We start from the raw sequence: 14,151 nt of genomic DNA, 5'->3' as shown, positions 1-14,151 counted from the left end.
TTGGCATCTCTAATGATAAGGAAGTATATACAGATCTAGATATTCCCTCAGCTTTTGACAGTAGTACCCTACCATTTAATGACAGGTCCCTCATTAGCCACATGTTAAATTTTGTTGTGGTTCATGCATCTTCCAATAGTTCCAAATAGCTTATCCTGTCAGTCAGTTTGAGCGGCTGCTGGCGCAACACAACACAAAAATCGACTTTTCTTACTTTACCTGGTGTCTTTCAGTAATTATTGAGCAGTAACGAACTGATTATTGATTATTTCACAGACTATGCATTTTATCAAAGCATTTTTAGAAGCGGCTGATACATTTATCATTAAATTTTAGAAGGAAACGAGACTGCAAACACATATTTGTTAGAAAAAAATGTATATGCAATACAGTGATCAATATAGCCATGCCAGTGTTTTATAACGTTACACACGTTAAAAAAAGATCAGAGTAACACCTGTTATAAAGCTTTTTCTGATGTTCTCTGCAGGATAATGCTCCACCTTGTCCTCCATGCCAGTAGTTCAGATCTGCTCCAGCTTACCTCAGATCAAATGGATGAATTCTTGATTTCTATAGAAGATATTAATTCAACCTTTATTTAAACAGGTTAGTCCCACTGAACCACGAGGACTCATTTACAAGAGAGACCTGAATATAATTGTTGTATTTGTCGTTTTTTTATGGCAACCAAGTACCTGATAACTGAGTTGATTGTAGCCTGACAACTATTGGATAAATTGTAATTCACTGATTAAAATGTTAATTTAAATGAAACTGTTTCTAGCTAAAATCATAACAGATGACAAAATACGTGTTAATTGTGCAAAAATTAATTTCCAAACAATTTATTATAAAATATGTAAAATGTAAAAAAAAAAGCTTTAATAAAGTACTTTTACTACTATTTATACTGTTTATAATTACATCATCTCAAGTCAACAGGAGCACCATCATCATCATCACAACAACACAAAGTGAGAGCTGTAAATTTAATCTGCACAAACATTTTCAATCAGGGCTCAAAATGTTGAACTGTCGAAGAAATCCATCCATCCAGTTTGAGTCTGGGACTGAGGTCCACCTCCCAGCAGGTTAATGACCTTAAACACTCTGCTGAAACAAGCCTCTACTTTCAGGACAATTGTCCTGGAAGGGTCCAGTAAAAATCCCAACCTTAGTCCAACTGAGAATCTCTGGTTTATTTAAAAAGGGGTTGAAAACAAGGAGCATCCATCCAAACTGAAGGAGATGCAGCAGTTTGATCATGAAATCAGACATAAAGTTCAAAGGTCAGACCAAGCTCTTGGAGACAAACCTGAGGAGACTTGATGCTGAAGCTGTTATAAAGGCTGGGGGCAAAAAGTGTGAATACATATGCACATACTAATTAATAATCTTAAACACATTTCCCCCTTATTCTTTAATCTGAAGTATTTTTTTAGGATTAGAACTCAAAATTGAATTAAATCTATATTGTAAGAAAACTAAATAGAAAGCTTACAGTGAGGGTGACCTACATTAATATTGAAATCATATGGTTCATAGGCAGTCATGAATATTGTAAACTATATCCCAAAAAGCATTTAAACCTATTTAAACTATGCACGGCTTTGAGTTTATTCTTGCCCTTTCATGTTTAAGTTCAAGATGTAATGAGGCTATTAAAAATGAAAGACAAATAAACTCACTAACTTAAATATTGTGCTGAACTTTTTATTAAACCAAAGTTGTTTTTTTTTTATCATAAAAGGCCAAAAAATAATTACCTGAGAATGACAAGAACTTTTAATCTCTAGTTTTAGGTTTAAGAGCCACACATGGGAACAAAAGAACTTAATCTTCCGAGCTTTGAAACAATTTGTTCCTTTGTACTTTTCTGTTATTTATTTATGAAAGCAAGCTATTTAATCAAACTGGGAATAACATGAAGCACAGCAGATGGTTCTGTCAGCACACCAAGGCCAAATTAAAATGCTTTGTTTGGATGTGGTTTATTTGTTGAGCAGCTTTTGAGGAACTGATCCCTTCAGTAAAGTAAGACCAAGTGTTGCAACACGTGGATTATTAGACAGAAGGCTGCGAGCTGGGCCTAATTAATGAAACGAGCTACAGGTGTGTTCCTCCGCGGCGCTGCTCCGGACCTGACCAACATGGCGCAGGGATGAGCGCGATAAGAAGGACACTTCTTCCTCTTCCAGGGCCTGTGGACGGTGATAATGAAGGTACCAGAGACGGAGCTAATGAGCGACATTTTGAAGCGGCTGACAGGTGAGTCGGCTCTGCCCAGGTACTGCAGCATCGAGAAGTACAAACGCGGGGGAGGCGGCTTCTACTTCATTGCGGAGAACTTCAACGAAACGGTGAAAAAACGAGAAATGGTCAACGCCAAGGAGCGACAGAGAGTATGTGTTTCTGAAGATACATGTGTCCACAGCTTTTACCTTTTTTTTTTGTCGGGTTTGGTGCTTCTGTCGACATGAAACCTTGGTTGAGCTGAAGTGACGTGTAGCTAATTAACCTTTCACCTTGTTTTATTACCGACCAGGGGCGCTGGCAGAGGGGGCTGAGGGGGGGAATTATCCCCTCACCCCACTGGCCCATCTTGGCTAACTTTTATCCTGATGTTGAGCTACCAGCGTTTGCTTTGTGTGTACTCTCCCATAGCTGTTGTAAAATTAGTGAAATCTTATAAAACATTATTTTTGGTTTTGATAAAAGCTGAGATGCATATTCTGAGCGCTGACATTATACGTGTTCTTTTCCTGTCAGCAAAATGTACAGTAAACCAGTGTCGGGTTTTATTGAAGCTTTCAGGAATTAATCATTGGATATACATTTAAAATCTGTTAACCACAATTCAAAATGGCCTCCGCAGCCATCTGCTCATAGGAAATCCCTTGGTGTCTAATCAAACTTTATTAATCCCAGGTGGGGGATTATAGACATGGAGTAGCATTTGCTAATTATACTCATTGTTTTTTAGAATTGCATTGAATATGCATGTATTTTTGGAAAGATATTAACATAAAAGAAAACTGTTCAGGTATTTGCATGCACAGTAACAGGAAATGATGACGGAAGAGGAACACCGTCATGTGAACGGAGCATTGCTATACTTATAATTATACAGTAATTGCTATAATGGTTAGCAACACGCAGTAGAGAAGAGTCCGTTTCTTTTGTTTGAGAGACAAAGAAGACTCCGATTTTAAATGTTGCTATTTATAAAAAAATAAAAAAGACCAGGGAGTTCCCTTTTTTAAAGAGTTCCTCTTTGTCACTTCCTGTTTCAATTTCCAAATTGAATAGAAAATATGGCAGTTAATGTGGCAAAATGTGTATTATCCCTTTTTTTATATATTGAGATGTTGAGTAGCCAGATGAGGTGGTTCGGGCATCTGGTAAAGATGCCCCCTGGGTGCAACCCTAGGGGGTGCTTCGGGCATGTCCAACTGAGAGGAGACCCCAGGGAAGACGTGACACACTGGAGAGACTGTCTCTCGGTTGGCCTGGGAACACCTTGGAGTTCTCCCAGAAGAGCTGGAAGAGGTGGCTGTGGAAAGATGTCTGGGCCTCCCTGCTCATGCTACTGCCCCCGCGACCCGACTTCGGAATAAGCAGAAGATAATGGATGATGAGATGTTGGTTTTTTTTTTTTTTTTCACTTTTTGTATATGTAGAACGTGCACGTCACTGGCACTTAAGTGGCTGTAATTCAGTTTTACAAATATTGTTCTGGGGTGAACAGTCATGCGCGATAATCCAGGTGTACATTCCAACAATTTTTAGTCGGGTCATCTGGACTTTTTTTTTTTTTTTTTTTGTGTGTGTGTGCTGAAACGTTTCACCTTCCATCCGTAAAGCTTCATCAGTCAAGGAAATGCACAACACAAAACTGATTCTTCCCCAAACAGCTTACTCCAAAGTGGAACAAACCAGTTATGTTGGTGCTAAGATGGTGTCTTTGGCATGCCCCCTCCTCTGGAGCTGGCCCTCTTCCTCGTCGACAGTCGTGTCAAACTGGTTCAAAACAACAAAGGGGGAAGAATCAGTTTTGTTTCTTTGACTGACGAAGCCTTCCGGATGGAAGGTGAAACGTTTCAGCACAAAAAAACTGTCCAGATGACCTGACTGAACAATGTTGGATTGTTCTGGGTGTGTTTGTAGTTGTCAGTCGTTCACACCACGCACTCAAAGCATAGTCTTCCAACGGTAGCATTAACCGTCTGAGTCAACCCAGTACTGGATGCATTTTAATGAAACTTTCAAAAAGTAATCGTTGGATTTACTGTTTTTTGGAGTCAATCCAGTTCAAGATGGCCACCACAGCTAATCAGTATTAGCCAACCTCTTAATTTTACAATTATTTAGCTCAAATTTGATGTAACTGAGGATCACAACACGTAATCTGAGTGTGATGTTTTGCAATACAGCAAGATGCCACAAATGGCATATTTCAAAGGTAGACCAACCCCGATTTACAATAGAACTGTCATGAAAGGATAACTGGATTAAGCTGTGTAGGAAAACTGGTCAACATCTTGTTCAGTCGTGAGACTGAAATGTATAAATTGTATTTTTTTTTATTTCGTTTTAGTATTAATCTTTTGGATTTGTTCTAAAGTTTTTTTTGTAAAAAGTAAATGGGCTACAGAAAACTGGTCATTGTTCACTATGACCAAATTTATGTAAATGTGCATATTTGAGTACATTTTCTGTTTATCCATCCATCCATCCATCCATTATCTTGACCCGCTTATTCCATTTTGGGTCACGGGGGTCGCTGGTGCCCATGTCCAGCAATCACTGTGCGAGGGGCGGGGTACACCCTGGACGGGTCGCAAGTCCATCACAGGGCCACATAGAGACAAACGAGACAAACAACCATTCACTCTCTCACTCACACCTAGGGACAATTTAGAGTTACCAATCAGCCTAACATGCATGTTTTTGGGCTGTGGGAGGGAACCGGAGTACCTGGAGAAAACCCACGCATGCATGGAGAGAACATGCAAACTCCACCCAGAAAGGCCCCTGGACCGGGATTTGAACCAAGGACCTGCTCGCTGAGAGGCAGCAGCTCTACCAGTTGTGCCACCGTGCTGCCCATTTTCTGTTTATAAAATAAAAAATAAAAAAAAATCTGAATTTTCTTCTTTTTTTTTTTTTTTTAAATTCCTGACCATTTTTAATTACACACTGTGCTTTAAAATAAATGCCCAGCAGAAATGTTCATAATCTGTTTGTTTTGGCTGAAACTTTATCGTCATCACGTTGGTAACGATCCACTCTGAACGAGGCAACCATCAGTGCCACATTGTGGACATGACGTGTGCTTCTTGTCTATGCAGATCAGGAACTTGAACACCATGTTCTCACGCTTGAAGCGCATGGTGCCTTTCATGCGTCCTGATCGAAAGCCCAGCAAAGTGGACACACTTAAAGCAGCAACAGAATACATTCGACTGCTGCTTGCTGTTTTGAGAGACACTGAAAATGTGAGTACTCCCTCAAATGATACCTCCACAGACAGGACTGTGATTTATTTGTAATGATTTCTCTGCGTCTCAGGATGATGGCATGGGGACTGACTTCCTAAAGAATGCAATCACTTACAGTCAGACCGAAGGCCTTGGCACTGACCTCTGGAGAATGGATGATGTGAGTTTTCCATTTTCCCACTATGCAATGATGAGTAGTTCTGAATTTATCATGTTTTTATCCCATGTTTTCAAAATGTGCTTTCTGGTACAAATGTAAGGATGCCACAGATGGCACCTACAAACTTTATTGCGTCTAGAGTTAAAGGCCATAATGCTGACGTGCTTAAAGCAGCAACAGAATACATTTGACAGCTGCATAGGTTGTTGCAAAGCAACTATAAAATATTTTTATGAAAGGTTAATAGAAACTAGTTTAATTGCAGATCTTCACTTTTTTTGGGCACCCAGATGCTTAAGCATACTTTTTTCTTGGATAATAAAACAAAGGAAATGTAGAATCACCAAAAATGCTTATTTGTAATCTGCTGCTAGATGAGATGTTTAAATTGATAATAAAACTAGTTTTTATAAAGTGACAGAAAAATCGATGGTGTCCTCTGCATCAACACTCCCATGGTTCTGTGCCCTACAGGTTTTCATGAAAAACTCTTCAGCCATTATTCCGTTTACTTTCAATAGAAATATGGCTGTGGACCATCTGCTGCAGAAAGACTCTAATTTGGGTTTCATTATTTTTATTCAGTTTGATTCATGTAAAAAGTCACTTGCTAAAGTGTCATGGTTTCCAGAACTGTCTAGTAAAATATGCTTTTGAGCATTCAGGTTATAAATTACTTTTATTTGACACTGTAAAAATACTGTCCTTGATTTGAAATTAATGTTTTTGTTCCAAAGGGGACATTTGGGTTGGACAATGCTTCCTTTGACACCTGAACATGGCCTTAAGTTTGTTCTGTGTAAACGTTATGAACTCTTGATCTCAGGCCTGTTGTAGATGGTTCTTTGAATGGCCTCAGTTTGGAGAAATACTTTGTGTGGCAGAGCTGGGGCCTCGTGTATCGATGGTGCATTCGCATGTAAAGGTTGCATGTGCCAGGTTCCACGCGCGCATGGGGATGTATCAAAATGAAAGTGTGCACAAATTCACATACATTTTTGACCTGCCGTGAGAATGCGTTTACATCTATTCAAACTTTTTCAGTCCACAGTATCGGACTAGAAAGTACTGAAACTCGTGTAAATACACAGAAATATGACTGTTTGAATATTTTTTTAAGTTCAGAAAACCAAACGCTTATTTTCATGAATTTGGACATTTATGGTTTAAATCCTAACAAGGAAACTAAACCACATTTAACCTCAAACAACATCTAACATGCCTCAAATCATCAAAACAAGAAGTTTCTTATATTTCTGTTGCATGTAAACACACGTGTCTGTGAGCACACGCCTGCATGGCACACAGGTGTGTGGTGTGTGTGTGTGTGTGTAAGGGGCTTTTATTTTTTATTTTTTTCCCCCACTAAGAAAATGTCAGATCTGTTAGTTCAGAACACCCAACAATTTTCAGTCGGGTCATCTGGACGGTTTATTTTGTTTGTTTCACCTTCCATCCAGAAGGCTTCAACAGTCTGAGGAAACTACAAAAAAACTGCTTCTCCTCCAAGAACTTACTCCAAAGTGGAGTAAGCTGTAGTTTGGCGTTTCCTCAGACTGATGAAGCCTTCTGGATGGTAGGTGAAACTTCAAACAAAAGAATAAACAGTCCAGATGAAAATTGTTGGATTTTATACCTGGATTATTGAGCATGGACTTTGATGTTAATTCAGTACAGCTCATCAGACTCCTCAGATTGACTAGATGTACGCCATCACATGTATGACCCTGAAAGGCTGCGTAAAGTTGTACATATTTGTAGGACATTGACAGCTGTGGTGCTGCAGGACGATGTCACCAATAGAACTGGGAGGCAGCAGGTTTTCAGGGATCACGCCGACCAGATACTGATCAGGTATTAGCCAGGCCAGCTAGATGGGATGATTCATCCATTTAATGCCCTGATATTTAAAGCTTCCCTACACCACGGAGGATATTGATGCTCAGCGACTCATTTTGTCAAATCAACTTTTTAAAGAATAAGCTTTTAAGTTCTACCATGTCCCTGAGTGCATCTGTGTTTACAGGTTTTTTTTTTTATTTGGGGGGGTCGAAGCTCCAAAATTCACAGTTGAAGCCCGTGCCTTTTTGTCAAAAAAATTTTTTTCCTCTACAAAAAGCTGAACTCGTTTAGTGACTTGATTTATTTAATTTTTATTTTATTAAAAGCTTCGAGACAAATGTTATGCTAAAGAACTCAAACCACAGTGTCCACCATTTTGAGAACCGAAGAGACAGCCCATGTTGCGTCAAGGGGCCTCCCTCACATTTTTCTTGGGAGACATGCTGCTTGCTCCCTCGCTATCCATCCTTTGGTTCAGCCTTAGACTGCCATCCTGTGGTCAAAAACGGTACTACACACAAAAATTAACAAACATTTCTTCTTTAATTTGACAAAAATTACCAATTGTCAAATTTCAAACAATTTTGCAATAATTTCTGAGACAATTAATCGCCAGCATAATTTATTGTGACTGGCCTAATCTACACATAAATTTTTAACATGCAGATATGAGAATCCCACATGCAAAACATATTTGCATCCATTTTACATATTTAAATGGACTCGTGTCAAGGGAGGAGTCTGGTATTCCCTCACATGCACGGAATTCCACATTGATTGGGATGTACGAAGGAAGTGTGCTTGGATTTATACATATGCACCGTTTCATACATCTGGATTTTTGTGTACAGTAGTCTCTCGCTTTCTTGTGGTTCGTTTGACCCAAACAGACCACCCAGCACCAGACTCACCTCACCACTGGATGAAGAGCATCTCAGCGTGACCTCAGCAGAAGTAAGGAGTACTTTCAGGAGGATTAATCCGCACAAAGCAACTGGCCCAGACAACATCCCCGGTAAAGTGTTGAATGTGTCGATCAGCTCTGCGAGGTGCTGGCAGACATCTTTAACACCTCACTTATCCTGGAGACAGTTCTCACCTGCCTGAAGACTGCCACCATCATCCCAGTCCCAAAAAGCTCTACAGTGACTGGTCTGAATGATTATCGGCCAGTGGCCCTCACCCCAATAGTCGCTAAATGCTTCGAAAAGCTGGTCATGACTCGCATCAAAACAACAATCAACATCAACGTGGACCCTCATCAGTATGCATACCGTGAGAACCGATCAACAGAGGATACCATTTCCTCTGTGGTCCACACTGCGCTCAACCACCTGGAGCAGAAAAACTCTTGCGTCCGTATGCTCTTTGTGGACTTCACATCCGCCTTCAACACCATGATCCCCCAAACCCTGATGGACAAACTATCCACACTAGGACTAAGCCCCTCCATTTGCAACTGGGTCCTAGACTTCTTAACAAACAGACCACAGTCGGTGAGTATCCACAACTTCTCCTCCTCCACCATAACCCTCAGCACTGGCTTTCCTCAGGGATGTGTGTTGAGCCTCCTCCTGTTTACTCTGCTCACGTATGATTGTGCAGCTACCCATCCAGGCTGTCACATTGTAAAGTTTGCAGATGATACAGCGGTGGTGGGATGCATCACAAAGAATGGAGTAGAACCACTAGACTGAGGAACAGCTTCTACTACGAGGCTGTTAGACTCATAAATCTCTAACCAGAATAATCACTGTGAAAAACCACATCATGTTGCTGCTGATCTGTTTCAATGATGTGTTCATGCGTGCACATCTGCTCACACCGACTCATGTTAATGTTTCTGCTGATGTTCAATGATTTTATGTTAATGAGTGCTTAGTGTATATTTAGTTTGTTTTTCTTAGTTCATATCTTAGATGTTATTACTGTTTTTCTTATACATTTTATTGTTGGATGTAACTGGGACCCTGTGTACATAATTTCGCTCCACCACATGAGGTGCGAATGACAAAGAAACTCTGACTTATCGCGGGTTCGCTATATTGTGGATTTTTTTAAGTAAGATTGGACATGACACAATTGGCTGATTAATGGATGAGCCATGGGTTGTTTGTTTAAAATTATTTAAATGATTTTGCACAGTGTGAAACTCACAAGAGCAAGGGAAAGCTCCCTTCTTCAGCTGATCATCTCCTCTACCACTCAAACATTTCTCCTGCGTCAGCTTTGTGAAGAGTTAACCCATTGCTGTCCAGATTCACCGATCAATTTTGTCTTCCAACTTAAAATTCAAAGTATGTCACATCGTAAAAATCATCATAATCACAAAATATAAAATTGTTACGTTATTTTTAATTATGAGAACTTCATGTTCAGTTGTTGAAGTGTAAGTGATCAAAAAGTGCATTTCTGCTCTGCTGCAGAGCTGAAGCTGTGTGACATCCCTTTTGATGTCCTGCTGCATTTCTCTACAATTTAAATACTGTAACATTTTAAACAATCCATGCTGCATGGCTTGTTTATTTAAAATGTTGCAGTATTTAAATTTACTGAACTTGAACTGAATTTGGACTACTGTATCCCTACGTTGTGGTTTTTCACTTATCACTGGTGGGCGTGGTCCCAAACACTCTTGATAAACGAGGGACTACTGTACTTTTTTTTTTTTTTTTGTCTGATTTTCTGCAACTGTCATAATAATAAAATGTAGGCTAGGCATATTGTAGGATGTGACCCATTATCAAACCATGAGGTTGGCAAAGATTCACAGCTCCAGTACCAAGCACACTATGGACCCATGCTGTCCATTGTTTTCAATTTATGCTTAGTGCATAAGTCCTATAGAACACCACTTGGATTCTGATTCGCAAGGTTTGTTCAACACTCATCTGTCCTCATTGCCCACATGAGCATTGAAGTATTCCAGGAAAACGGATCTTAGTATGCCATCCTTCCCAAGACACTGATTGGCTTGTTTACTAGGAAGAATTGTAACCCAAGGTACTTGGTCCGAGATCTAATGGTGTCCTCACACCATCTTAACACCCCTTGGTCAGCTCTGGGGTAGGAAGGAGTCCAGACCCTCTTCAGGAGTTTGACGTATCTCCAACTTGTATACCATCCCCATTTTCACCAGTGAAGTGACATTCCAACATCCAAATGTGGTTGTGCAACATTGGGAATTGGCACGGCCAAGTCCCCAGTCCTTAACTTGGACCCAGATCACACTGCCCCTATGAAACCTGACACTCAAAATAAAGGAAAAGGACAGTTTATATATTTTTATTTGATTTCTTCTTTCACAATTTTTGTGAAAATGAATGTGATTTGCTGGGTGTAAAGCACACCTGTATTGATCAGGACAAATGAATAATTTTCACCTGATCTGGACCAGCAGGTGATATCTGTTACCATGGTGATTTTACCAGGCTCGATGAATCCTCCATGATTCTGAAAAATTTTTCAGCTCAAAAGTCAGCTAGACTCATTTGGTAGATCAGCCCTCTGGTAATCCAGTGAGCAGGCATCAATTTAAAACCAGAGCGTCTTTTCATATAAGTCTGGCATAAGTTCATACCTTCGACTGTTTATATATATTTTTTTATATATTAACATCTCTGAGCAAGAACTGTATCATTGAAGCTGCAAGAATGAACTGTAGTCCAAACCTAGAACAGGGCAGGTAATGAGTTTTTCTACCATCTGCTTTTGTTAATTCAGGTTTTAATATTGAGTTTTAGCATTGTGTAGTGGTCCTCACTAAGATGACAAGTTATTCTCAAGTGTTTAAAAATTTTGTGTGGATGTTTTTTTTTTTTTTTTATCTAGTAACTGCATATTAAATTTAGGCTTTAAATTTAAGAGTGCAGGAGAGATTCCTCCTGAATAAGGAAAAAGGTAAACTACGTTTTTAGTTTTACTGTTTTGGACCGCTGTGTGAAAACAAAAGCTTTGAAGCCTTGGTTTTTACCAGATTAAATATCAATTTAATTGGTGGTTTTCAGATGCAGAAGGATGACTATTTTTTTCTTTCTTTCATGTTGTTTATCTCACTGTATTTGTTAGTAAAATATGAATTTTAAAATGTTTCTTTTTGACAGTTTCTTAACATATCAGAGGAGCAACTGGAAGATGGGTTTGCCCTCCCCCCGGATCTGATGACGGAGGACAGCGATATGACCAGACTGGTGCTGCAGCACTGTGTGATGCCTGGATATCAGTTCATCATTCAAGTCGCACCTGATCAGGCTTCGGTAACTCCATACATTTCCTAAACTTACTCCTCACCTTGTGTCTGTCAGCTGCTCTCTGCTGATGTTGACTGTTGCGGTGGACATAAAGATGGACCTCAGGTTTTGGGCTTGGAGCAGTTTTCCAATCTTAAGAGGGAAATTTCCCGTTTTGGGTTAAACATCAGGGCTTTTAAGTCAAATGGCATTTGTTTACAAAGGTCTTATCAAGAGGACCCTGTACTGAAAATTAGATTAACTAGAAATGGACATTCAGCCAGAAGAGGCAGGTTTTTTATTTACTTTTTTATTTATTTATTTATTTTTAGTTAAGGTTGCAGGGGTTACTAGAATGAATACACAGTAGTATGAGGTTTTACATATCTAATGTATGCACAGTGAGCCTTCTGCTTTAATGAAGTGAAATAAATGCCAGTGAACTGGGGGCTTCCCCTATCATAAAACCAGCCTTCTTTAAATCTGCTTTTTTTTTTTTTTTTTTTTTTTCCTCCCACACATGTTGCCACAACAAATGTCTGTGAATTAAATTGCATTCTGCCATAGATCTACAGGGGATGTAGAACATCTTTCAATCATTGGTAAACTAAGCGGTCTCTAGAAGTCTGCTTGGTCCCTTCCTCTGTTTTGATTTCAGCTGAAATCCATATGAACAGTTTTAGTTGAGTACCTCTGCAGAGGACATGACTGTTATTTAGCAGGATGATGTGAAATGATTGCGGTTTTATTTTCTGTTTGCACAATCTTGGTGGCACAGTTTAACTTGTACAAGTTCTGGGTCAGCTTGTGAGGTGGTTGTGGAGGTATCACTTTTATTTACCACAGCTTTCATGGAAGTCCGAGCATGAGGTCCGTCACCTGCAGCTGACCACCTTCAGCATGAACATGTTTTCACTGCTCAGACTGAGCATGCAGACTGTTCTGCTGTTTAGCAAAAAACCTCAGATGATGAGCAGCAGAACTACATGGATACACTCCTTCATCTCCACCTAAATTTTTTTTTTTTTTTTTTTTAAGTGGACACTTGTAGACTACTTGCAGGGGTTGACATAGTGTGGGGGGGGAGCAGTATTTTACAAGTTTTCCCACCTACAGAGGTCTGTAATTTTTATCGTAGGTACACTTGAACTGTAAGACAGAATCAGAAAATCTGAGTGTATGATTTTTAAATAATGGCATTTTATTGCATGAAATAAGTATTTGACACAATAGAAAATCAGAACTTGATATTGGGTACGGAAACCGTTGCTTGCAGTTACAGAGGTCAGGTGTTTTCCATAGTGTTTGAACAGGTTTCCACACAACAGCAGGGATTTTGGCCCACTCCTCCATGCAGGTCTTCTCCAGATCTTTCAGGTTTTGGAGCTATTGCTGGGCAACATTGAATTTCAGCTCCCTCTAAAAATTTTCTATTGGGTTCAGGTTTGGAGACTGGCTAGGCCCCTCCAGGACCTTGAAATGCTTCAAAGCCACTCCATAATTGTCCTGGCTGTGCGTTTTGTCCTGGCTGTGTTTCGGGTCATTGTCATGCTGGTAGACCCAGCCATGACCCATCAATGCTCTCATTGAGGGAAGGAGGTTGTCCAGCGATGCACGACCCGATTCATCCTCTCTTCAATACGATTCAGTCATCCTGTCCACCCCCGTGCTTCACGGTTGGGATGGTATTCTTGGAGGTTGTACTTCTTCCTCCAAACACAGCGAGTGGAGTTAATACCAAAAAGCTTTATTTTTTTTTATTTTTATTTTTTTTTGTCTCATCAGACCACTTGACCTTCTCCCATGCTTTCTCTGGATCATCCAGATGGTCAATGGTGAACTTCAAATGAGCCTGGACATGTGCTGGTGTGAGCAGGAAGACCTTGTGTGCCCTGCAGGATCTTAAACTATGACGGCGTAGTGTTACTAATGGTCCTTTTTGAGACTGTGGTCCCAGCTGTCTTCAGGTCATTGACCAGGTCCTCCTGTGTAGTTCTGGGCTGATTCCTGAAAGAATTATCCTTACCCCACAAAGCGAGCTCTTACAGGTCCTTCTCAAAAAATTAGCATATTGTGATAAAAATCATTATTTTCCATAATGTAATGATAAAAATGAAACTTTCTTGTATTTCAGATTATTGCACACCAACTGAAATATTTCAGGTCTTTAATTGTTTTAATACTGATGATTATGGCATACAGCTCATGAAAACCCAAAATGCCCGTCTCAAAAAATTAGCATATTTCATCCCACCAATGAAAGACAAGTGTTTTTAATACAAAAAACACCAACCTTCAAATAATCATGTTCAGTTATGCACTCAATACTTGGTCAGGAATCCTTTTGCATGAATGACTGCTTCAATGCAGCGTGGCATGGAGGCAATCAGCCTGTGGCACTGCTGAGGTGTTATGG

The 14,151-nt window shown here is 39.8% G+C and overlaps 1 protein-coding gene across 2 annotated transcripts in view; it reads left to right on the top strand.

Moving 5' to 3' along the window:
- Positions 1-2,104: 2,104 nt before the first annotated feature.
- The window catches only part of figla (folliculogenesis specific bHLH transcription factor), a 19,347-nt gene continuing 7,300 nt past the window's right edge, over positions 2,105-14,151 (top strand). For both annotated transcript variants that reach the window (XM_037681225.1, XM_037681224.1), the window contains exons 1-4: positions 2,105-2,405; positions 5,355-5,501; positions 5,575-5,664; positions 11,610-11,762. In XM_037681225.1, the coding sequence (XP_037537153.1) occupies positions 2,220-2,405; positions 5,355-5,501; positions 5,575-5,664; positions 11,610-11,762 (576 nt within the window). In that variant the 5' untranslated portion in view covers positions 2,105-2,219. The remainder of the gene's footprint in view (positions 2,406-5,354; positions 5,502-5,574; positions 5,665-11,609; positions 11,763-14,151) is intronic.

This window comes from Nematolebias whitei, chromosome 8, assembly GCF_014905685.2.
Source record: "Nematolebias whitei isolate Nwh7 chromosome 8, NemWhi1, whole genome shotgun sequence".
NCBI classification, from domain to species: Eukaryota; Metazoa; Chordata; class Actinopteri; order Cyprinodontiformes; family Rivulidae; genus Nematolebias; species Nematolebias whitei.
This window is presented reverse-complemented; position numbering and strand designations above follow the sequence as displayed.